This window comes from Nomascus leucogenys, chromosome 24 (assembly GCF_006542625.1).
Source record: "Nomascus leucogenys isolate Asia chromosome 24, Asia_NLE_v1, whole genome shotgun sequence".
Taxonomy (NCBI): domain Eukaryota; kingdom Metazoa; phylum Chordata; class Mammalia; order Primates; family Hylobatidae; genus Nomascus; species Nomascus leucogenys.
In genome coordinates this window covers 16,191,296-16,216,686 of record NC_044404.1, presented here as the reverse complement: position 1 = coordinate 16,216,686, position 25,391 = coordinate 16,191,296, and the positions used below count along the sequence as shown (strand labels likewise).

Below are 25,391 nucleotides of genomic sequence, written 5' to 3'. Positions count from 1 at the left end.
TACTTGAGTCCCTGGCTCCATAATTACTGTTATTTGATAGAAGAAGACTCTTGAGGGTCAAAAAAGAAAATATGCAGAGTTTAGGAAGAAAACAACGTTTGCTATGGGAATGCATGCACAAGGTAGAAAAATCAGAAGGTTCTCAAGCATGTACCTGTGGAAAGTAAGTTACCCCCCTCTCCTCCCAGGAAACTTTTTTTTTTTTTTTGGTAGAGACAAAATCTCACTTTTGCCCAGGCTGGTCCCAAACTCCTGGACACAAGCAATCCATCTGCCTCAGCCTTCCAAAGTGCTGGTATTATAAGCTTGAACCACCAAACCCAACCTCATATAACACTTTTTTTTTTTTTTTTTTTTTTTTAAATTAGGGCCTTGCTCTGTGGCCAAGGCTAGAGAGCAGTGGAGCTGTCATAGCTCACTGCAGCCTCGACCTCCCTGGCTCAAGCGATCTTCCTGACTCAGCCCCCCAAGCAGCTGGGACTACTAGCACACACCACCACACCTAGCTAATTTTTCTGTTTTTTGTAGAGATAGGGTTTCGCCATGTTGCCCAGGCTGGTCTTGAACTCCTGGGCTCAAGTGATCTCCCTACCTGCGCCATCCAAAGGACTGGGATTACAGGTGTGAGCAGGGGTGGTGTCCTGTGGGGTGACCCATTTTTGGGTTTGACATTTGACATCACAGTAGGGAGGGACCTCAATTTTAATGAAAACAAAAAACTCCAAATACATTTTGTGTACATAACATATTGTCCTGGAGATCATAATCTACTTCTTTTGCTGGCCACAGCTTTTTTTTTTTAAATTAATTTATATATTTTTTTAATTTTTGAGATAGGGTCTCGCTCTTTCACCCAGGTTGGAGTGCAGTGCTGGGATTATAGCTCACTGCAGCCTCGACCTCCAGGGCTCAAGCGATCCTCCCACCTCAGCCTCCCGTGGCCACAATTTTTAAATGGTTGAAATAATAGAGGTCAGAGAGTAAGTACTGTGGCTCATTGAACCTTGCTGCGTGTGTGTGGAATGCCAGCACAGAGACTCCTTATGGACATCAATAGGTTGACAGTCCCAGGGTGATTAAGGTTGACCTCAGTAATGCAGTCAGCACAGATATGTGTAGAAAACTGGGGCCTAGGCTCTTGGATTCAGACATGCTTGTTATGAATTGAAGAGAGATGGTTCTTAGGGCTGGGCTTCAAAGGAAGGAAGCAAAGGGCATGGTTAGAATTGAGAGTTGTTCACTCATATCTAAACAGCAATGTGGACAGAGGCTCAGAGGTGGGAATTCCCGCTGCGAGGGGAGAGCGGGCCAGAAAGCAGGCTTGGTGGGTTCATTGTAACATCAAAAATCTACTCAGCTTCTGGTCTTGAAAGGTCTGGCAGTAGAATCTGTTCTCCCCACCCCAGCCGCACCACTTCCTATACTGGAACTTATTAACCTAAGCAGTCACTTTCCTGTCCCGAGTGGCAGGCTCCGCTCGAATTGCGCCAGCCTGCCCCATGGGAAGCTGTGTCACCAGAGCTCAGAGAGCAAAGCACTTCTCATGTCCGTAGTCTCGGGGCCATGTGGGCCCCCCGGGGATTTTCCCCAGTTACTGTGACTCAGTCAGCAGCCCAAATTAATGCTTGGCAGCATTATTTAAAGTACGAAATAACTTGTTTAATTTTGTAAATCGTTTTTGTTAAATGTTGACTCCATACGAAAGAATGTGTTCAGTGTAAAGAATAAGGATACAAGAAACATCTTCCATGTACCGATTTCCCAGTTTCCAAAAAGAACTTACTGTTACCTTTGGAGTCCCCTGTGTCCCCTCCCTGATCTCACCCGGCCCAAGTCATCCCTGAGTTTTGCTTTTATCACTCTTGCTTTTCTTTATAGTTTTACCATGTGTTTGTATTGCTAAACAATGTACCGTTTAATTCTGCAGGTTTTTGAACTTAATATAATCATATTGTTTTCTTCAGTGCCTTGACATTAATCCACGTTGCATAGAGTGGTATTTCATTTTCACAGATGAATAATGTTCCATTGTATGAGAATTTATTTATCCTTTCTATTATTGGTGGACATTTGGGTTGTTTCCAGTATTTTGCTGAGACAAACAGTGCCACTGTTCGCATTCCCAGGACATGTATGCACAGCCTCTCCAGGGGCTGCAGCTGGGAGTGGAGTTGGTCACAGGGTATGTGCGTCTTCAACTTAACCAAATAATGCCAAGTTGTTTCCAAAACTGTTTCCCCAGTTTACCCTTCAACAATTCCATTTGCCTCATATCCTCTCAACAATGGTATTTTCAGACTTCAACGTTTTTACTAATCTGGTGGGCGTACAATGACATCTCATGTGGTTTTGATTTGCATTTTCCTGGTTCTGAGTTGGGCATCTTTTCATTGCTTACTGATCATTCAGATTTCACCTTCTCGGAAACACCAGATTGTCTTGCTCATTTTTCTATTGGGTGCTTTGTAGACATTTTGTTAGTTTTTTGGTTTTTATTTCTTATTTTGGATACTAATTCTTTGTCAGTTATATGTGTTATAACTACCTACTTCCAGTTTGTGGCTTGTCTTTTCAGTGTAGGATTTTGTTTTTTGTTTTTGATGAGCAGAAATTCTTTGTTGTTTTTTTTGGATACGGAATCTCACTCTGCTGCCCAGGCTGGAGTGCAGTGGTGCGATATCAGCTCACTGCAAACTCCACCTCCCAGGTTCAAGTGATTCTCCTGCCTCAGCCTCCCGAGTAGCTGGGATTACAGATGCGTGCCACCACGCCTGGCTAATTTTTTTTATTTTTAGCAGACGGGGTTTCAGCATCTTGGCCAGGCTGGTCTTGAACTCCTGACCTCATGATCCACCCGTCTCGGTCTCCGAAAGTGCTGGGATTATAGGCGTGAGCCACCGTGCCGGGCCTGTTCTCTGTCTCTTTAAATACCACACTGACTTGTAAAATACATCATTTTAGAAAACTGGTGAACTGATGGCTAGTAAATCCTTGGCCCATTGCTCTTCCATTTTCATTTTATTTTTTTCTGAGACAGGGTCTTGCTCTGTCACCCAGGCTGTAGTGCAGTGGTGCGATTTTGGCTCACTACAGCCTTGACCTCCCAGGCTTAAGCTATCCTTCCGCCTTAGCCTCCCAAGTAGCTGAGACTAGAGGCACATGCCACCACACTTGGCTATTTTTGTCTTTTTTGTAGAGACAGGGTTTCACCATGTAGCCCAAGCTAGTCTTGAATTCCTGGGCTCAAGCAATCCTCCCACCTCAGCCTCCCAAAGTATTGGGATTACAGGCGTGAGCCATCTTGCCTGGCCCCATTGTCATGTTAGATTACATTTGTCAAATGCCATAAAAATTGTTGGTATGTTTTATTAGAATTGCATTGAGTTTATAATATATAAATTTGGGTAGAGTTGACATTTTTATGATGTCGAGTCATCTGATCCATAAATGTGGTATAGCTTTCAATTTAAGTAACTTGTCAAAGTCTAAATTTAGTCAGTGTCTTTATACCTTACTCTCAAACAGTGAGGACCTGAGAACACTTTAATTGCTATCACTTCCTCTTCCACTGTAGGTGTGCATTTTAGTTCTTTTTAAACTTTTTTTTTTTTTCTCTAGAGACAGGGTCTTGCTCTGTTGTCCAGGCTGGAGTGCAGTGGCACAATCACAGCTTACTGCAGTCTGGACCTTCTAGGATTATGCAATCCTCCTGCCTCAGCTTCTCGAGTAGCTGGGATCACAGGCACTCGCCACCACACCCTGCTAATTTTTACTTTTTTTTTTTTTTTTTTTTTTTAGTAAAGACAGGGTCTCTTTTGGTAAAGACAGGCTGGTCTTGAACTTTTGGGCTCAAGCAGTCTTCCTGTTTTGGCCTCCCAAAGTGCTAGGATTAGAGGTGTGAGCCACTGTGCCAGTCCTTTTACAACTTTTATGAGCATCATTAGTTCAGCATTTGTTTAGGTTTGCTCACTTATATATATACTACTTTCATTGTTCTTCCTTCCTTCTTGCATTTAATACTTTTCTTTCTGGGATCACTTTCATCTGCCTGAAATAGGTGGTTTTTTTTGTTTTTTGTTTTTTGTTTTTTTTTTTGAGATGGAGTCTCGCTCTGTCGCCCAGGCTGGAGTGCAGTGGTGCGATCTCGGCTCACTGCAACCTCCACCTCCTGGGTTCACGCCATTCTCCTGCCTCAGCCTCCTGAGTAGCTGGGACTACAGGCGCCCGCCACCACGCCCGGCTAATTTTTTTTGTATTTTTAGTAGAGACGGGGTTTCACCGTGTTAGCCAGGATGGTCTCGATCTCCTGACCTCGTGATCCGCCCGCCTCAGCCTCCCAAAGTGCTGGGATTACAGGCTTGAGCCACCGCGCCCGGCCAATATGTGTTTTATAAGGTGTAAATTTGGGCTGTAGTCCTTTTGGGGGACTGCTAATCATTATACATTCTCAGGGAAGATTTTTCCCTCCTCCATTCAGCACCAAGATTTGATATAGGCAGTTTCTGTATTGTCTTCTTTCCACCAAGGTCCAGTGAGACCTCCCTCTGGGGATGGGGTGGAGGGTGGGGCTCAAGCTTGCCCAGTTCTGCAAATGTCTTTTCTTGAAACTTGGTCTCAAAGCTCCACTTGCTCTCTGGATTTCAGCCCTTGTTTAGATATGTTTTGACCTCTCAGTATTACTGACCTATCAGTTCTTTGATACATTTTATTTTATTTTTAACTCCTCTTAGTATCATTCCCAATCTTTAATGCATTTTAAAAGATGTCTTATAATTTTTATTCAGCATTTGTGGCTGTCTGTAGTGGGAGAATTGGCCAGGGTACCTTTGCCAGAAATGGAGCTGTTTCATAGTTTTAATTTTGCATTTCATCTGGCAGCAGCAAACACTGAATATATTAATGCTTAGTAATGTTCACTTCTGGATTGTGTGAGTTTTTTAAAATTAATTAATTTATATATATTTTTAGAAATGGGTTCTCACTATCTTTCCCAGGGTAGTCTCAAACTCCAGGGCTCAAGCAATCTGCCTGCCTTGGCCTCCCAAAGTGTTGGGATTACAAGTGTGAGCCACTGTGCCCAGCCTGGGATTTGTTTTATTTATTTTATTTTTTTTAGAAACAGGGTCTCGCTATGTTGCTCGGGCTGGAGTGCAGTGGTTACTCATAGGTGCAATCAAAGCTCACTACAGCCTTGAACTCCCGGCCTCCAGTGATCCTCCTGCTTCAGCCTTTTGAGTAGCTGGGACTACAGTCATGTGCCACCGTAGCCAACCACTTCTGGGTTTTATACGATGTTTTATAGCACTCATTAGTATAAGGAAGAGAGATCGTTATGTGCCTGTGATGACAGAGAATTTGTCCATTTGGTACAGGCTCAGGATCTGCTGAACCTGGTATTCTGTTTGTCCACAGAAGTTTTGTCCTTTTCTGTAGTGGAAAGGGCACAGTTTTTAAAGTATGATGGATTTGGCCTTGAATGTAGGCAGGGCAGTGCAACCTAGGTCAGCAACAACTTCTTAAACTGTGATTTGCTCATCTGCTCAATGGGGGTGACTGTATTAGTCCCTCCTCCCAGGATCACTGTGAGTACTGGTGAGGTGTCATGAAAGTGTGAAACACTGTGGGTGGGGCGCCACAGCAGCTCTGGCCCTTACTCCCTTCATGGCTGCTGTGGGTTATGGTCTATTTGCAAGGGAAGCAACCAGCCCGTGAGTTTCTCTTGCCAGTAACCTCCTCTGGAGTCTCAGCAGATGGAGCTGTTATTAGCAAGGCTGAGTTTCCTCTCTGCGCACAGGGCACAGTTCCACCCGCAGTCCCTTACCAGGACTCACAATTTTTATTCATTTTATTTTATTTTTTATTTTATTTGAGATAAGGTCTCGCACTGTCACCCAAGCTGGAGTGGCAGTGCCACAATCTCAGCTCACTGCAGCCTCAACCTCCCAGGCTCAAGTGATCCTTCCACCTCAGCCTCCAGAGTAGCTGGGACCATAGACACCTGCCACCATGCCCAGCTAAATTATTTTGGATTTTTTGTAGAGATGGGATCTCACCATGTTGCCCAGGCTGGTCTCCAACTCCTGAGCTCAGGCAATCCTCTTGCCTCAGTCTCCCAAAGTGCTGAGATTACAGGCATGAGCCACCTCTCCCAGTTTACTGATAAAGCATACATATTAACATCGTAAAATATACTTCTCCACTGGTACCCCCACCCCATATCGTCACTAGCTGTGCCTCCGTCTCCATCCCATTCCCCCCACCTCCCTGGTCTTATTAGGACCAGGAGCCAGGCCACACTTAGGGGTGGTCTCCAAGTTTCTCTCAGAAGTTCGCCCTTCAAAGCGGCTGGCGGGAAACCAGCCAGGGTTGCAAGCCTTCTGTTTCAAGGCTTGGTCTGGGAGCAGCTTTACTGATTCATCGCTGCCGCAGATGGTAGGGATTTGAGGGGCTGGAGGTTAGCAGCGCTGTTTGTTGAAGGGCGAGCCCTGGGCCCCTGAGCCTCTCCTAATCCTAACTGGGCTGCTTCTAAAAACTCTGCTGCAGGACAGCACTTCTGTATCCAGATTGAGAAGCCCAGCAGTTTTTAAAACTCATTGGAAACTAAGACATTGAGTCTCAACCACTGATTATCCAGGCCCAACTTACAGCTTCGGGATCCCCAAAATACTACTCTAAAATATTCTTACTTGTTTAGTTTTTTCCCAGTGAAGTTTTACAGAATCTTAGCTTAATTCTATTTGGAATAGGAAATATAAAATCTGATGTTGGCTTCTGCCATATATATTTCATAGTTGGTGTTTATGTCCTATACAGTTAATGTTCATAGTTGGAAATCTTAATACTGTAGGGAAAGTTTTAAGTGGAAAAAAGTCTGCTAACTGCTAGGTAAATGCCTCATTTTAATTGTCACACTGTATCTGTTATACTTCGAATGCATGGCAGTCTCATTAATGAAATCATTCATTCATTTATTCAACATTTCTTAAATCTTTTTTCTTTTTTTGAGATGGGGTCTCACTCTGTTGCCCAGGCTGGAGTGCAGTGGTGCAATCACTGCGCACTGCAACGTTGACCTTGTGGGCTTAAATGATCCTCCTGCCTCTGCCTCCCAAGTAGCTGGGACCACAGGCATGCACCAGCACGCCTGGCTAATTTTTGTATTTTTGTGTGGAGATGGGGTCTCACTATGTTGCCCAGGCTGGAGCATGTATTACATCTTAACACTACAACGGACCTTGGCAGTTACCTAATCCTAATGAGGATACAAACCCAGAAAAAGTCAGTCACACTTGAAGAGCCTGTGCTACATGGAAGTCCAGCTACATCCATTTCCACTTCTTACTTAACCTGCTTTTTTCTTTTGGCTTGAATTCTTGATCTTAAAGAGTATCATGGGCCATCTAGCCCTTCCTTTGTGATTGTCATGTTCTTCTTCCTCAATGAAAGCCTCTTTGCTCCTGCAGTCTTTGTGTCCTTTGTAGAAAGAAGGTGGCGGTTACCATCAAATATTAAGCATTTATGCCTTTGATTCTGATTCCTTTTGAGTGGAGTAAGCATTGCAGTGTGTGGGGCCTTTTCCTGGTCTTTTTTCAGGTTGAAACTTGATGGGTGCCTGGATTACTGTTGAGATTTTTACATCTGTTTTCAGAAGATAGGACAAGGATGACAGCATTTGGCTCTTTTTTCTACATAGCTTTTTCTTTTTTAAAAAATTAAGAACAAGTTCAAGCCAAATGTTTTCTATAATTTATCAGCCTTGCTGGCATGGGTTTATATGTAATGATAGAATGATGATGGCCAGCAGTAGCTTTATGAAGAAGAAACTTTTGTCATCATCTCCATTTTACAGAAGAGGAATTGAGATACAGAGATTCAAGTACTCCTGCCTGAGGCACTTAACTAGCTTCGGCTGGATTCCGAGGTAGGAGTGTTTTAACTGGGTCCTGGGAGTAGCAAGCCCCCCACAGTTGCGTGTTGAATTGTGTGTGCGTGTGTCCCAGGGAGAAGGACTTCAGTGTTATCGCAGTGTCAGGGGGCTTTCTCTGTGTTTGAACATGAGGACACCAGCTGCTGTGCTTGGGGCGTCCCCTCAAGGAATTTCTGCTCATACTGTTTTCCTGAGTGATACATTGATTCTCTGTATACATTACCACAATTTTCCATTTCCCTCATGAGAAATTTTTTCCTTTGAGAAGTTTTCAGTCACTAGGTCTTGTAGAAAATGTCTTAAAGATTTTATGGTAGATAGAAATAAAGGACTTAGGTCTCTGACTTTGCAGGCGTTTATTTTCTTCTTTTCTGTCTTTTTCATTTTTATTTTTTGACAGAGTTTTGCTCTGTTGCCTGTGCTGGAGTGCAGTGGTGTGATCATAGCTTGCTGCAGCCTCAGAACTCCTGGGCTTAAGTGATCCTCCCACTTCAGCCTCCCAGATAGCTGGGACCTCCCTCCTTCCCTCCCTCCCTCCCTCCCTCCCTTCCTTCCTTTCCTCCCTTTCCTCCCTCTCCTCCCTCCTTCCCTCTGTCTCCTCCCTCCCTCTCCTCCCTCCTTTCCTCCCTCCCTCTCCTCCCTCCTTCCTTCCCTTCCCTCCTTTTTCTCTCCATTCTTCTTTAGCTTTCTCAGTTTTAATTTTTTAATAGATAGTGTTTACAAGTGGTGAAACAGCACAGAAAGGATATATAGTGAAAAATTCAGCTCCTTCCCCACTTCCCCTGCTCCCCTGAGGGGCTTCTCATTACCAGTTTTGTGTATACCCTACAGAAATGTGGACGTTGTTTTTTAAAAATAAGTAAGATGTGTACATTCTTAGCCTGGGCTTATAGTTTTGGACAAATGGTATGGCCCACCTTCCACTGGGAAGGGTCAGATACTAAATTTTAAGAGACTTTGAGCTACTCCAAGAAGAGGTGCTTAAAACTTTTAGAGGATTTAATAGTATTTAGTGGGAAGGCCACTTGTGCAGGCTGCCAGAAAGAATCATGTAAGTGTGTGTTGGATTCTTGGCACCAGCTAAACCCTTCTAGGGCCACCTGGGGGTGACATCATCCCATTTTTCCCATCCCAAGGGTCCAGCCCATTGGGACTTCATCTCCCCCTTTCAAGTCCCAGTGTGGCTCCTGACTGCCAAGGTTGTCGCTGAGGCCTGGTGTGGTGGTCCCTGCCCAAGTGCCTAGCCCCAGCCTGGCCCTCCAGCTGTGTTTCCCATCACTTTGTCCCCTCCTTCCTCTTGTGTGCTGGGGCATCATCCCCCTTCTCCACCTGGCCCCTCAGCCGTCACTGCTTATGCTGTCCCCTGCCCAAACGTCTTTCTTGCCTTTGTCTGTCTTTAGGTGTGGTCACATCCTCCCAGGCTGGCACTCGGCAGCACCCATTCAGCACTCTTCACACTGTCCTTCTTCTCCAGTGAAGGTCAAGGGTCTGGGGCTCAGACCCAGCCTTATCTCAGGGCCCCTGGCACTTTGCAGTGGACTTTGAAGTAAACGTCCACTCCACCATCCCCTCAGCCCACCAGTTATGGAGATTGGACCCCCGAATCCCTCTATATTGAACTTGAGTTCCCAGGCTTTCTGCCCTGAGTTGCTCCAGAACAAAGGCCTGACGGTGGAAGGCTGCAGCCAGAGAGAAGCAACACCTACCTGTATGGTTTTTTTTTTTTTGTCGTATTGGACCAGGCTGTGGCTCTGTTAGCTTCTGTCAGCTGCCTTCCCAAGGCTTTGGCCAGCTGCTGTCCTGTTTGACAGGAGCCCTGTGCTCCCCTGGTGCAGGGAGGTCACTTGGGATCATCTGGTTTGTTTTTGTTTTATTAGTTCATCATTTCCCTTTTGTTTTAACTGTGTTTCAGTCACAGAGCTGTGTTAGAGAAGTAATACCTAATTCCACTTTTGCCAATATTTGGGCAACACTTCCTATCTGCTAGTTGTCTCATAGAACACTCGTATTTTATTTATTTTCCTGTTTTACAGGTGAGCAATCTAAAACTCAGAGATGCTTGTCTGAGGTCACTGTGTTAAGTTTGGAGCTGAGATTCTGAGTCCATTGGTTTCTTCTCTTGTTTATCCAATACCTGCTTCCATGGATATCTTGTTCCACCTTGTGGCTTTAATTACCATCTCTACAAGCAGATATCTCAGCTGTAATTGGCCAGGACAGAACTCTGATCCCCCCAACAGAGTCTCCTCCTGCCACTCCTCCTCCTCTCAGGTAGCGGCACCGCCACTAGGCCAGTGTCTCCGGGCACAGATCTTAGTGTCATCCTTGACTCCTTTCCTTCTGTCACAACACACATCTGCTTGATCAGCTAATGGTGTTGGCTCTGCCAAAACATATTGCTAATCTAACCGCTTCTCGCCTGTTTTCTACCTCCTTGGTGAGGCCACTGCTGTGTCTTCTCTACTGTAGTAGCCTAACTGGGGCCCCTACTAAGCCTCCTTGCGGTCTGTCTTTGCGCTGCAGTCAGAGGGGACTTTTAGGAACCTCACTCTTCTGCTCTTTTCTGTCACTCTTTGTCACTCCCAAGGCATCCCAGTGCACTTAGAAGAAATCCAAAGTCCACTGTGTCCCTGCGAGCCTGGGCGAGCTCAGCCCCTGCTGCTCTCATTCTCTTGCACACCTCCTCCTCTCCAGACACACCGGCCCCTGTGCCACACACCTCCTCCTCTCCAGACACACCGGCCCCTGTGCCAAGGTCATGCCCACCTCAGGGCTTTTGCATCTGCTCTTCCTCGTGTCTGTGATGGTCCCTGGGCATACAGTGGCCTGGCTCACTCTTACACCTCATTCAGGTCTTTGCTTAAATGCCACCTCCTCTGAGGTCCCCCTTGCCTCCTTTCTTTTTACCTTTTTTTTTTTTTTTTTTTTTGAGATGGAGTCTCTTACTGTCACCCAGGCTAGAGTGCAGTGGCACGATCTCGGCTCACTGCAACCTCCACCTCCCAGGTTCAAGCAATTCTCCTGCCTCAGCCTCTGGAGTAGCTAGGATTACAGACACCCACCACCATGCCCAGCTAATTTTTTATATTTTTAATAGAGATGGGGTTTCACTATGTCGGCCAAGCTGGTCTTGAACTCCTGACCTCGTGATCCACCTGCCTCAGCCTCCCAAAGTGCTGGGATTACAGGCGTGAGCCACTGTGCCCGGTCGCCTCCTTTCTTAAATAGTAAATAGCCCCTGCCTCTCGATCTGCTCAGCTTGTTTTAGCTTCTCCACAGTGCTTGGTAGCTGCCATTGTTTATGATACCCATTTATTACCTGTCTTCCCCACTCGGTTCGAAGCTCTAACATAGCACCTAGGACAAACACAAGGTAGACTTATTAGACGTTTGTGAAATTCATTAGTCTTCTCTCTCTATGCATCTGTTTCCTAATTTATAGGCTGAGCACCCCTAAAGGTCAATGCAATAATTATGAGTAGATAAGCAGCTGTATCACCCCACTGATTTTCTCTATTTTGGGGAAATTTCTCATCCATGTACATAGAATTGTTGCTCAAATGCCTTTGTGATTAATAGAATGGACGTTCACTTTTTCATAGTGGCTTTTTTCTATTATTTTATCAGTTAACAAGCACCAGAAGTACAACTGTCACTTCATAAGGGTCTAGGAAATATTTTGACATTGAGTTAGTCATTCTCAAAAAAGCCAGGGATCTCTGCTCTCAACAGGCCTGTTCCCTACTTGATCTGTAACCACTTGAGAGCAGGGTTCTGGGTAATGTGCTATAAACAGCTGTAAGGAAGAAATAAGAAGTAGCCCCACCTTGCAGTGAGTTTATTAAACTGGTAGGAGAGAGGAGGTGACACACTGTGTCATTAAAGCTGGTGTCAGTGCCGTTGCTTGACACTCGGGAAGTATTTGTGGCTAATGGGTGTGTGTGCCTTGGGGAATGATCAGTTATTGCCCAAGTCCCACATGTCGTGATTTTGTCTTTTTGGCAGGAAGGCCCCTTAATTTACTCTGCGTTGAGCTTTACAAGTCCCTGGTGTGCGTACTAGCATAGTGGATTCTAAGCTGGCCTGGGCTGCTGGAATCCTGGACAGCTCTTTTTCAGGGCCTGCCAGCCTTCCCTTTCGTGCATAGTCCTAGAGCAGTGGGGTCCATCAGGGATCAGGCAGGGGGGTGTCTGGCCCCTCAAAAGTGTGACTAAACTTTAGTTGTGGATGTTGATAGGGTCTCCTTCTGTCACCTAGGCTGGAGTGCAGTGGTGCATTCATAGCTCAAGCCCAGCTAATATTCTACTTTTTATTTTGTAGAGATGGGGTCTCACTATGTTGCCCAGGCTGGTGTCAAGATTTTGGCCTCAAGTGATCCTCCAGCCTTGGCCTCCCAAAGTACTAGGATTACAGGTGTGAGCCATTGCACCTGGCCTAAATCTGAAAGATAGCAGTAGTTGTATAGTTTGAAAAGCAAAGTCAGCCTTGTAATTTCATTTTATATTTAGACATTTTTAAGATTGAAAAAAATCTGTTTTTTAATATTTATTTATTTATTTATTTATTTATTTATTTTGAGACGGAGTCTCGCTCAGTCACCCAGGCTGGAATGCAGTGGCGCGATCTCGGCTCACTGCAACACCCACCTCCCGGGTTCATGCCATTCTTCTGCCTCAGCCTCCCGAGTAGCTGGGACTACAGGCGCCCACCACCACGTCCAGCCAATTTTTTTGTATTTTTATTAGAGACGGGGTTTCACCGTGTTAGCCAGGATGGTCTCGATCTTCTGACCTCGTGGTCTGCCTGTCTTGGCCTCCCAAAGTGCTGGGATTATAGGCGTGAGCCACCACACCCGGCTTTCTGTTTTTTTATAATACAAACTTCCGAAAATACTACTGAACCTTGGCTGGTGGGACTGTGTAGAGATAGCAGTGATTCTTATGCTCGGAATGGGCACTCTCCAGTGGAAATATCAGAATCGGGTTGTCGGGAGGGGCCAAGATTTATATCTTTATCTAAAGGAGAAAGTGATTTTAAAAGTTTGAGAAATCCAATCTTAATATAAGAAGAGTGTTTGCTGGATGAAGAGGAAAGTGCCAGCAGGGTTGGTTTATTTCATCTTTGCTTCTCTGCCATGCCTTGCACTCAAAGGGATGTGTCGTCAAACTGGGGTGGTTGGTGGGGTTGGGCACGTAGGTTTCATGCTCACAAGCCTGGCCTGGTGTGAACTTCCATTTCCTTGGAAGTTTTCGTTTGTTCGTTGGTTTGTTTGTTTTTGGAGACAGAGTCTCACTCTGTCGCCCAGGCTGGAGTGCAGTGGTGCGATCTTGGCTCACTGTTACCTCCGCCTCCCGGGTTCAAGTGATTCTCCTGCCTCAGCCTCCCGAGTAGCTGGGACTACAGTTGCGCACCACCACACCCAGCTAATTTTTGTCTTTTTAGTAGAAATAGAGTTTGCCACGTTGGCCAGGCTGGCCTCAAACTCCTGACCTCAAGTGATCCGCTGGCCTCGGCCTCCCAAAGTGCTGGGATTATAGGTGTGAGCCACCGCACCTGGCCAGAAGTTTTTTGTTTTTTTGAGACCGAGTCTTGCTCCATCGCCCAGGCTGGAGTGCAGTGGTACAATCACAGCTCACTGCAGCCTCGACCTCCTGAGCTTAATCTGTCCTCCTGTCTCAGCCTCCCGAGCAGCTGGAACCACAAGTGTGTGCCACCACACTCAGGTAATTTTAAAATTTCTTTTGTAGAAACAAGGTTTCATCATGTTGCCTAGGCTGGTCTCAGACCTCCCACAGTCCTCCTGCCTCGGCCTGCTAAAGTGCTGGGATTACAGGTGTGAGCCGCCGTGCCTGGCTCCTTTAGAAGTTTATGTTGATCCACCTGTATTTCTAGAAGATCAAGAATGCTGAGCAACTGGAAGCTAAATGGTGATCCTTCTCACCTGCCCTTAGGTTCCTCAAGCACCTGGACACAAGATGGCTCATGTCAAGGCTCAGAGCTGGGCGCAGCTTGTTCTGGGAGCCAGGGACTGTTGTTTGTGAAGATCAGTGTCTCCCTATGGTAGGCCAGTTGCTTCCTGGCTTAATGACTTCCCTTTGCGGCATTTTGGAAACCTTGCATGTAGTTTAGTGCATACTAATAACCTGGGTAACATTTCATGTTTGACAGGTGCCCATTTGACTCTGAGATGGAGCTGTGCTCTCTGGGGCCACTTAGCGCTCTGGGCATGCACTCCAGCTTTCGCCTGGGAGCACTCTTGGGGTTTAACAGAACAGTTGTTCAATATAAAGTACCTCCTGGCAGAGACAATAGCTCTAGATGTCTTTCCACTCAGTGCCCGTCCCGTCACTTCCTCCCTTTCTTCATGCTAATTGTGCTCTGGGATTTTTCCAGATTGCATTTAGGAGTAGTGGGTTATGATTACACCCTCTTAACAAGGTCAAGTCACCACATAGTTTTCAAACGCACCCAATGTGCCCAGTGTAAAGGGGTGTATAGAAACCATCTGATAAAGTCTTTGGCCTGAAAAAACAAAACTATCATCTGCATCTCTGCTTCCTGGTAACAGTAGTTTGTTGCATGCTCACGATGTCCCAGGCTCTTTACAGGGCCTTGACATGTTACTTAATTTAATCCTGTCACAAAAGAAGTCATACCATTAGCCCCGTTCGCCATTAGAGAAGCTTTGCTAGAGATCACCTGCGGGTGGCTGGTGGAACCCGGATCCAGGTCCTGCTTGGCCTGTCCTGGGAGGCTCTGCTGCTTCCATGGGGCTCAGCCGCCACTGGAATCCCTGCGTCGTGGAGGCAGCAGTGTGGAACGTGGCACCAGAATGGATTTCACGGCCCAGACAGAAACCTGGCTTACTCAGCAGTCTGTGGTGCTTTGGGACTACAAGACAGATGCAATGGGTTGTGCTTTCTGGGGCCAGCCCTTCTGAATCCCACCTGCAGGAGCCTTGGCGGCCCTCTTAGCTCCTCTGACCCTCGCTGCCATGCTGGGCCTCAAGGCAGCCCTGGTGAGCATGGCCGGGAGTATGGTTGGGAGCAACCCAGCCTTGGCCAGCACACTCCATGCCATGACTGGATCAAGTCTGGCAACTGAACCTCACTTTTTTCTTATTAAAGTTTTTGAAAAATGGCTGGGTGCAGTGGCACACACCTGTAATCCCAGCACTTTAGAAGGCCAAGGTAGGCAGATTGCTTGAGCCCAGGAGTTTGAGACCAGCCTGGGCAACATGGTGAAATCCTGCTTCTACAAAAAAATAATAATTTTTTTAAAAAAATTGAAATATGTTTTCATGTCAATGTGTATGAAATATACACATTTAGTTTAAGTAATAAATCCAGGGGGCTCCAAGTAAAGAAAGAGAACTGTTCTAGGATCTCAGAAGTCCCCTGCTTACCCTCCCCCATCCAGAGAGAACCGTCATTCTGCACCTTTGGCTGAATCACTTCCTTTTCTTTACAGTTTTACCATCTGTCTCAGTTATCTCTTGCTGCACAGCACACCACCCCAAAACCCAATGGCATAAGTCATCAGTGAGTCAGTATCTCTTACAGTTTGATGGGTGGACAGGCAGTCACTTGCTCCCCGAGGTGTTGGTTGAGGCCGTGCCTGCAGCAGCGCACAGTTGGGCTGGGAGGTCCAGGAAAGTGTGTCCCTCGCCGCAGAGCATTGGTGCTGTCAGTGGCCTCTCTGCTCTTCTCCATGTGCCCTCTCCCCAGAGCCCCTCCATGTGTTTCCCACTCACACGGGAGCCTGGACTTTCCTCCAGCTCGGCGACTGGGTTCCCAGGAGCCAGGGCAGAATCTTCCAGTCTTCTTTAGGTTTAGGTCTGGAATTGGCACAGTCCCTGCATCCTGATGGTCAGAGTCGTCTCTGGGCCATCCAGATTCCAGCAGGAGGGAAAGAGACACTGTCTCTCTATGGGAGGCCTGGTGGGCCCTGGCAGGAGAGGAATGGCTGGCCATCCTGAGAGGGGCTCTGCATCATCTGCGTCCGTTCTGCCGTGTCGGTTCTGCCGCATCCATTCCGCTGTGTGAGTGTGCCTGTCCGGCCTCACGCTGCAGGTGTCCTCAGTGCCTCACTTTTTTGTTCCCCAGTGAATTCCTCGTGAGGGAGCCCAGGGCTCTGTGTCCAGCTAAGCTTTTGGTCATCAGGACAGCATCCCAGCTCTGACACCTGAGGTCAGGGAGAAAAACTGAGTGACTAGAGGTATTGGGAAAAGGTGCCCGATTGCAGCTAAGACTTTGTGAGGGGGGTCAGGTCAGTCTGCATCTAAAATGAGGACTCTGGGCTGCTGGGCTCTGTGGTCTCGTTCTGTTGGCATTTTCTGTGGGTCTAAGGTTTTAGGATCTTCCTTACAAGTCACTTTAACTAGTGCCCGTATTTATCGCCCATCACGCAAGGTGAAGTAAAGACCACAGACCTTGACACTTGTACTTGAGCTATGGGCACCATATTCCAAGGGCGGGGTGGGGCAGGCTGCCTGGTGGGAACAGTATTTCTTCGCCCTCTGTGCCTGCACGTCTGGGGGCGATGGGGAGCAGCTGGCTGTTGATCTGATTACTGTGGTTAACGTCTCCCCAGACAGCACCTCCTAGCACATACTTAGGAGGGGATATGCTCCTAGGACCAACACACCCCTTCGCTCCCAGACCCTTTTCCTGTGTCCCTCCAAGCCTGGCCATCCTGCTGGGTTCCTGTCGCTGAGGAAAAGATAAGAGGGGAACTAGGATACAGGCTGGTGATCCCTCCAGACCAGTTCATGTGGGTTGGAGGTGGGGGACTGCCTAGTTCTAGCTCAGCCCCTCTGAGGGAAGGACCCAGCCGGCCATGCCTCCCATCTCACCACGGTCCTTGAGAGAGGGGCTGTTCGAGCTTCCTGGCTGGGGAACAGCCTGGGGGACCCTGAGCTCCACTTGCCCTATGAGGGTGGGGCTTTGGTTATAAAGTCCACAGTGACACGGTTCTGCAGGTGACACCATTTAGCACTTGGTCCTCCCCCTCCTGGCCCCTTCAAGCTGCTCTTGCACCCCTGGGAAGCCAGTCCCTGATTGTACTGGTAAGCGCATTTCAGCTGCTGCTGATCTGTCTGTGGGTACAGGGCCCCTCCCTCCCTCCCTCTCTCCCTCTTTCCCTTCCTTCCTTCCTTCTCCTCTCCTTTCCTTCCCTTACTTTGCCCATCTTCACTTTTTCCTCCCTGCTTCTTATCATTTCTCCTGTTTTCTTCCCTTTTGGTGCATTTCTCTGTTGGGGCAGCCCTTCAGAGGATTATAGATTCCTCTGTTTCTCCTCCTAACACCCATGTGTGGGAGGAGCCCACTTCTGGGCGGGCATCTTGCATTGGAAAAGTGCAGTAAGCATGGTGGAAAATGTTGCTCATGGGCACACAGCTGCTCTCTTGGCGGGTGGTGGTATGTGGGGGGCTGGACAACCACCCACCCTGTCCTCGGGGCCTTTACTAGTTTATTATCTAGCGAATGTGTCTTATCTAATCTATCTAGCTTATCCATCCATCCATCCATCCAGTCCCAGAACAGCTGTATGGCTGGGCGGGGCTGCACTTGCCAGGAAGCCCCAGGGCACATGGCCACAGGGAGGCTCATCCCAGCCTTGGGCCCAGACAAGGCAGATTGATCCTGTCCCTCCCCTTGGCTAGGAGTCTTCTCACATGACTCTTCCTGGCAGGTCAGATGGTTTTCCTGCTAGAGGGTTCTTTGTACCTCTGGGGGTTCAGCTGATGCTCCCCAGGTTGTTTTAGCACTTGGGTGGCTGAAGTTTCGGGTTGGTTCCTGGGGAAGGTGAGGAAGCCGGGCCCACAGCCTGGAGAGAAGGGTTGGGCCTCACTTGCAAGTTCCAGATGGGCTGCTTCTGAAGCCAGTTGAGGATTTTGCCGTGTGGGCCCTGGTATTCCCCTCTTCTGCACTTGGGGCTCCTGGGTATGTAGGGGGTGACTGGCAATTAAGGCCCAGGGCTTGCCACCCACACACCTGTGTGCTCACGTGACCTTTTCCACAGCCAGGAGAAGACAGCTCTAGGGTTGGCGTGGCCTGGGCCCACCTCGCCCCTGCCTTTGGTTCCTTCTGCACCCACCTTGCCCTTCGTGCCCTTCAGGTCTTGATCCACAAGCTGGACATTGGTGCCTCCCCATGTCCAGTGCATAGGAGCAGCGCAGCCACGATTCTCCCTTGCGTTCCTTCAGGTCACAGATGGGAACCTGCTGCTTCCAGGGACTGAGGACAGGAGAGAAAGGCCTCTGTGCTTTGCTCCAGGTGGCTGTGTGCTGCTGCCAGCCACTTGGCTTTGGTGCGGGGCCAGCTGCCCCAGGGCCTTACCTCCTGATTTTGGGGCCGGCCCTGGCTCTCCAATGCTTACACTTAGGGTTCTAGCCACAGCTATTTAGGAATGTCACTGAGAGAGCCGAAGCCGGCGCGGGGATGTGTAGGGGGAGGGAACGGCTGTTTCTGGGTCTCCAGTGACAGCAGCAACGCTGAACTTGTGGCTCGGAGGCTGATGCACTGTGGCTCATGCCTGTTGCCACTGCCATGCTCCCCGTTATTTGTTGCATCACTTCCCCCTGCTCAGCAGATACCCCCACTTGTAAAAAGTTTCCAGACATCACGTGGTGGGGGGCCTTGGCGCCCTTCAAGGCCAACCTGTGCTGGTGTGAGGGGCGTGGCTTCCTCCACGACTCATCACAGCCGGATAGCCATGCATGGCCACAGCAGCTTCAGAGCTGTGGCAGTGATTCACCCCCAAGATGCTGATGTCACAGGGGAGTGCCCGAGCCGGGGCAGAGCTGCCGAAACTGGGGGCGGAGAGCCCCAAAGTGTCCCTCTCACCTGCCCAGAAGTAGGGGGGCCAGCCCCGTGCAGACTCAGGCCTCAGAGAAGAGGAGGAGTAGGCAGAGAATTCACTACCTCTTAGCAGATCCTGGGCCAGGGCGTGATGGCCGTGCCCAGTTGAATCTGTCTAATGTGGCCCCCGACAGTGGGTGTTGATTTTTCTCTTCAAACATTCTGAAAAATGGGTTCTTTCTAGGAAAGAAGGCCCCCTTATTTTCCCTAGACGATTGCTGATGTTGATGCCGACTCTGGGTGGTGTTGGGGCGGGAGGGAGAGCTGTTTTAGATAGTTACTTAGTCACGGCTTGTGCGGTTCAAGATTGCTCGGCACCGGGCCATGGAAGTTTCCTGAGCATTTTCACTTGTGGGATTTCCAGGCATTAAGTGAGGCCCTTAACAGAGAAGTTGTGGCCAGGTCAGCAGCTCTTGGGGTCAGGATCAGAGTTGTTTCTCCTAGGATGGCCACCAGGACACAGGTTTCTGGAGTCAGAAGACTCCACAACTCTAGGTAGTTCCCATGAATCGGAAAGAGAGGGAGATCTAGGCTTTGTCGGGAGGTGGGGTACGTGCAGAGCCTGAGAGGGGCCGAGTTCTGCATCGCTGGCTGATGAAACACCGTCTTGTCTTCACCTGTCCATGAGAGAATGAGAAAATAGGAAACTTTTCTTAAAGACCAACATGTCCAGTTGAAACATCTGTCCTTTTCTGAGATTGTCATGCATTCTTTTTGTAACAAATGTTAAAGTGACCATGTCTTTTCATTTTTGAAATGATGACACATTTCAGTGTTCTGTGTTGTTCCCTTTTTTGGCTTTTTCATGTTATTATCAGGCTGAATATGGAGGCGGCTGCCTCGTGTTGGTGCCCCAGTGCTTTTTAGTTTGGGCCACTTTTCCTGGCCAGTAAACCCAGGAATACAGGAGCCACCAGTTGGTTGAGTTTGGCTTGCAGGGGGTATCTGGAGTGAACTGCCCTTTTGTGGCAGAAATGCCCTCACTTGTTTTAATTCTGTCTTCTCCATGGTGCTCGCCTGGGAGTTTGGGAGTGACTATTGAGTGTGTCTGACGTCTTTTCTCCATGCTAACCCCAATGCCCTTTGGCTTTCTTCAGCCATGGACTTTCCCCAGCATAGCCAGCATGTCTTGGAACAGCTGAACCAGCAGCGGCAGCTGGGGCTTCTCTGTGACTGCACCTTTGTGGTGGACGGTGTTCACTTTAAGGCTCATAAGGCAGTGCTGGCGGCCTGCAGCGAGTACTTCAAGATGCTCTTCGTGGACCAGAAGGACGTGGTGCACCTGGACATCAGTAATGCGGCAGGTACCCCATCAGGGCTGGGGCTGAGCTTGCTGAGGGCCAGAAGCTATGGCTGGCCCTGTGCCATGCTAGGCCCTCCAGGGGCAGCACCTGCAGGCTGTGGGATGCAACAGGCCTCCCACACAGGCTTCAGGCCATGAGCAATTCAGTACTAAGTTCCTCCCACCTTTTGGGGGCCTGTTTGATTGGCAGTGGGGTGGTAAGAGGAGAACGGGCAGGAAGGGCTCATGATGAGCTCTAGGCCACAGTGAACACAGGAAAGGCTTCATTGGGAGGGGCAGAGAGCAGGCAGGCTCTATGCCCTCTGGCCCCTTTCCATGGCAGAGTCAGTCCTGAAGCATCTACCCCAGTGCTAACTAGAAGTGTGGGGAGAGGTGATGGGGAAGGCCTAGGGGCTGGGAGCAGTGTCAGGAAGACCTTGGGGTTGTGGAAGGAACTGGTCCTGGATTCAAACTCCCAACCCAGACTGGCATGACATGCCATGAGAAGGTATCATTCTCCCATTTTACAGATGTGGAAACTGAGATCCAAAGAGGTCAGTGACTGGCCTGGAGGTCAGTCAGATAGAGAGTTGGTAGCAGAGCCCTGATGAAAGTCAGGTTGGAGTGTCCTCCACTGGTGAAGTGTAGTGGCCAAATAGAGGTTGTGGAGGGCAGGTGTTCACACCATCTGTCCTCAATGCGGGGTGGGCATTCACACCTCTGTCCTCATCCAGGGCAGGCATTCACACTCTGTCCTCCATGCAGGGTGGGCATTTATACCCCCATCCTCTGTGCAGGGTGCATATTCACACCTTCTTTTCTCCATGCATGGGCGGCATTCACAGCCCATCCTCCTCCATGCAGGGAGGACAGTTGCACCTTCTGTTCCCTGTGCAGTGTGGGCATTCACACCTCCTGTACTCTGTGCAGGGTGGGCGTTCACACCTCCTGTTCTCTGTGCAGGGCAGGTATTCAGACCCTCAGCGAGCACTTCTTTTCAAGGGCTGTTGGCAGTGCTGAGATCCCCCAGGTTACCTGCCTCCTCTCCACAGAGGAGATGGGGTGATGCAGGCTTGCCACTCAGCTGTTCCTAAATCCCTGCATCCTGCTGCTGAGTGGAGTGGTGGGGCAGGCTGCCGGTGCCGGATCTTGAGGTGGGTCTGTGACAGCTGTCCTGTCCTTGGCAGGCCTGGGGCAGGTGCTGGAGTTTATGTACACGGCCAAGCTGAGCCTGAGCCCTGAGAACGTGGATGATGTGCTGGCCGTGGCCACCTTCCTCCAAATGCAGGACATCATCACGGCCTGCCATGCCCTCAAGTCACTTGCTGAGCCGGCTACCAGCCCTGGGGGAAATGCGGAGGCCTTGGTCACAGAAGGTAGGTTATTGGCAGCTGCTCCCAAGCAGATGGCCAGAGACCTTGGCTTTTGACGTGGGCTCTGCCTCTGACTTTCTGGGTCTCAGTTTCCCCATCTGGCCCTGCCTCAGTTGTGGGTGCTGGAGAGGGTTAGCCTCAGGTCTGAGGGTGGCCTCTCTGCCTGCCTTTCCCCTACAGAGCACCCGGGAGCCGTGCCTGGTTCAGTGCCTTTGCACATGGGCAGGATTTGCTCCTAAACCCTCCTGTGGGTCTATTCTCCTGAGCCCCTCCTTCCACTTCCCTTAGCTGCTAAGATAAAAGCCCTCAGATGCCCACTATGGGCCAGGTGCCTTGCTGTAGACTTCCAGAGGCCACGTTCCTCCCTTTCCTAGTGCTGACCTCGGGTCAGCTCCCTTAGTGCACACATGAGGTCTGCATGTCCCACACAAGCAGGAACCATCACTGTTGTATTCCCAGTGTCCAGCCATCAGCCTGGCATGGAGTGGGTGCCCTGTGAATAATTTGGTGAGTGAACAAGTCAGCAAACCACTACTTAGAGGTACCCTAGGGAGGACGAGGAAGACCTAGCAAGTTCTGGGCCACCTCACACCTCCAAATGGCGGGCACTTGATGGGAAACGGCAGGTCTGCCCTGTTCCATCTCCAGGAGGGGACAAGAGAGCCAAAGAGGAGAAGGCGGCCACTAGCACGCTGAGCAGGCTGGAGCAGAAGGGACGCAGCGCACCCACAGGCCCCAGCAGGGACCTCAAGGAGGAGCGCGGCGGTCAGGCCCAGAGTGCGGCCAGCGGTGAGTCAGATGTGGAGGACCCAGCCGGCTGCCCTGTCACCTCCCAGCAGCCTGGGCACAGGGTAGTGAGGCCTGCCTTGGGGCAGGTAGCATGGGCACCTGTACCTCTCGAGCCTGTGTTACCCAGAATGACCTATTGTGTGTTCCAGGGGGTCTGTTTCAACCAGAGCAGACACAACAGCCTCAGCTAGGGGTGTGCTGGGGCCTCCCCTCCTGGGTCACACGCAGCCACCACCAGCGCGCTGGTCCAGGAGAGGTATCCGACCCCTGGGCAGAGGGTAGCAATCCAGCCTCCGGTGCTTCCCCCACCCAGGTGCAGAGCAGACAGAGAAAGCCGATGCGCCCCGGGAGCCGCCGCCTGTGGAGCTCAAGCCAGACCCCACGAGTGGCATGGCTGCCGCAGAAGCTGAGGCTGCTTTGTCCGAGAGCTCGGAGCAAGGTAGCCCCGCCCAGCCAGGGCCAGGCCCTTCCTGGTGCATCCTCCCAGGGCCCTGCCTCCACTGCGCACTGGGGCCTCCCTCTCCTCCTGCCTCCAGCTAGTCCCACTTGGAGTCACCATGCACTTCAGCTTGGGACACCTTGGTCTTCGCATGTTCTTGAGTCTCAAGGTCGTTCCTTGGCTGACCATGCTAGCCGTGTGTTTGTGAGCACAGGCACGTCCTTCAAAGCCCTGGAGCTTCTGCTGCTTCCCGGCTTTGAGCACCGCGCAGGGGTGCCTTGCCACCCACAGCAATCCTCCAGTGCCTGATGGCCGACAGCGCCCACCCCAGCTGGCTGAGCCCCCTACCTGCATCCCCCAAGCAGCAAATACCCAGTTCACAGGACTCCCGGGGGCTTTCCTTGGCCAGTGCTGGGGCCATTTACTGTCCCTTCCACATGTTGCCGGCGCCCCTCACATGTGCTCAGGCAGAGAGGGCTGCGTGTGGGGCCCAGACCCAGGCCTGGCTGCTAGGCCCCGGCGCCCTCCGAGGCGCCTCCATGCTTGCCCTTTTCTCCGCAGAAATGGAGGTGGAGCCCGCCCGGAAAGGGGAAGAGGAGCAAGAGGAGCAAGAGGAGGAGGGCGCAGGGCCAGCTGAGGTCAAGGAGGAGGGTCCCCAGCTGGAGAACGGAGAGGCCCCCGACGAGAACGGAGAGGCCCCCGAGGAGAACGAGAACGAGGAGTCAGCGGGCACAGACTCGGGGCAGGAGCTCGGCGCCGAGGCCCGGGGCCTGCGCTCAGGCACCTACGGCGACCGCACGGAGTCCAAGGCCTACGGCTCCGTCATCCACAAGTGCGAGGTGAGGGAGAGTGTGGCCAGCCCTCCCCGCCAGCCTCCCTCCCCTCCAGCCTCCCACCGGCTGCCCCTCACACCCCGCTTCCCCACTGCACCCGCAGGACTGTGGGAAGGAGTTCACGCACACGGGGAACTTCAAGCGGCACATCCGCATCCACACGGGGGAGAAGCCCTTCTCGTGCCGGGAGTGCAGCAAGGCCTTTTCCGACCCGGCCGCGTGCAAGGCCCATGAGAAGACGCACAGGTAGTGCCCAAGGCCAGCCTCCTGCCCCGGCCCCTGCCAGGCCCGGCCTTTCACGCCCCAGCAAGCCCTGCCTCCTGTCGCCTTCTGGCCCTGCAGCCCTCTGAAGCCCTACGGCTGCGAGGAGTGCGGGAAGAGCTACCGCCTCATCAGCCTGCTCAACCTGCACAAGAAGCGGCACTCGGGCGAGGCGCGCTACCGCTGCGAGGACTGCGGCAAGCTCTTCACCACCTCGGGCAACCTCAAGCGCCACCAGCTGGTGCACAGCGGCGAGAAGCCCTACCAGTGCGACTACTGCGGCCGCTCCTTCTCCGACCCCACTTCCAAGATGCGCCACCTGGAGACCCACGACACGGACAAGGAGCACAAGTGCCCACACTGCGACAAGAAGTTCAACCAGGTGTGCGGACCCCTCCCGGAACCAGCTCCTGGGAGCCGCCGGTGGCCGCAGTCGCATGCATGCCACGTGGTGGGGCGGGGGGAGCACAGCCCCGGCCTCCAGGAGCTCATCAGCTTGCTCACCCAGGAAACAGGCCCAGGGAGAGCCACTTCCGCGGGGGAGCTCCCGGCTGCTCTGCGGAGGGCAGGCCCAGTCAGGGCGGGGTTTGGTCCTGAAAAAATGGGGTGGGATGGCTTACCTCTCACCGCTGGGACCTGGGACCTCTCCTGACCCAGGAGAGATGGAGCCCTTCACGGACCCTGGCAAGCCTGAGAGTCGATTGTTCCTTTGTGGGAGGGGCAGGGCAGGTGAGGGGGCCCGGGGCCGAGCTCTGTGGGGTGGCCCACCTGACCCCTCCCTGGGCACAGGTAGGGAACCTGAAGGCCCACCTGAAGATCCACATCGCTGACGGGCCCCTCAAGTGCCGAGAGTGTGGGAAGCAGTTCACCACCTCAGGTAGGGCCAGGGCTGCCCTGGCTGCCCTCACACCCCTGCTCCTCGGCCACCGGTGGTGCCCCACGCCAGGTTCGCCCTCGGTCTCGTCACAGGGAACCTGAAGCGGCACCTTCGGATCCACAGCGGGGAGAAGCCCTACGTGTGCATCCACTGCCAGCGACAATTTGCAGACCCCGGCGCTCTGCAGCGGCACGTCCGCATTCACACAGGTGGGTGGTGAGCGGCCATGCCCAGGGTTGGTAGGGCACGGAGAGGAGCAGGCACCAACACCTTCTGCCCGGTCCGCAGGTGAGAAGCCATGCCAGTGTGTGATGTGCGGTAAGGCCTTCACCCAGGCCAGCTCCCTCATCGCCCACGTGCGCCAGCACACCGGGGAGAAGCCCTACGTCTGCGAGCGCTGCGGCAAGAGGTCCTGCCCCCCTCCCCCACACCTGTTGGCCAGACACCCCACAGTGAGGGGGCTCAGAAGACAAACTGGGGGCTTGGCTGGGGACTGAGCTGACTGCTGCCCACGCCCCAGGCCCTGGTCCCAGGGGCCCTTTTCAGTATAGAGGGTGAGGCAGGAGGCCCAGGTTGGGGCAGTTCCATGCGAGTCCCTTCCTGTGGCCCCACAGATTCGTCCAGTCCAGCCAGTTGGCCAATCATATTCGCCACCACGACAACATCCGCCCACACAAGTGCAGCGTGTGCAGCAAGGCCTTCGTGAACGTGGGGGACCTGTCTAAGCACATCATCATTCACACTGGTG

General features: G+C 51.1%; 1 protein-coding gene across 3 annotated transcripts in view; it reads left to right on the top strand.

Annotated features, from left to right (window-relative positions):
* The window catches only part of ZBTB17 (zinc finger and BTB domain containing 17), a 36,384-nt gene that overhangs the window by 9,792 nt on the left and 1,201 nt on the right, over window positions 1-25,391 (top strand). The window contains exons 3-13 of one of the 3 annotated variants that reach the window (XM_030805886.1): window positions 19,887-20,093; window positions 21,259-21,447; window positions 22,093-22,233; window positions 22,547-22,672; window positions 23,234-23,511; window positions 23,609-23,751; window positions 23,848-24,148; window positions 24,556-24,643; window positions 24,736-24,852; window positions 24,932-25,052; window positions 25,258-25,388. In XM_030805886.1, the coding sequence (XP_030661746.1) occupies window positions 19,889-20,093; window positions 21,259-21,447; window positions 22,093-22,233; window positions 22,547-22,672; window positions 23,234-23,511; window positions 23,609-23,751; window positions 23,848-24,148; window positions 24,556-24,643; window positions 24,736-24,852; window positions 24,932-25,052; window positions 25,258-25,388 (1,840 nt within the window). In that variant the 5' untranslated portion in view covers window positions 19,887-19,888. Of the gene's footprint in view, window positions 1-19,886; window positions 20,094-21,258; window positions 21,448-22,070; window positions 22,234-22,546; window positions 22,673-23,233; window positions 23,512-23,608; window positions 23,752-23,847; window positions 24,149-24,555; window positions 24,644-24,735; window positions 24,853-24,931; window positions 25,053-25,257; window positions 25,389-25,391 lie in introns of all 3 variants that reach the window. The other 2 variants (XM_030805888.1, XM_030805887.1) reach the window with 2 other exon arrangements.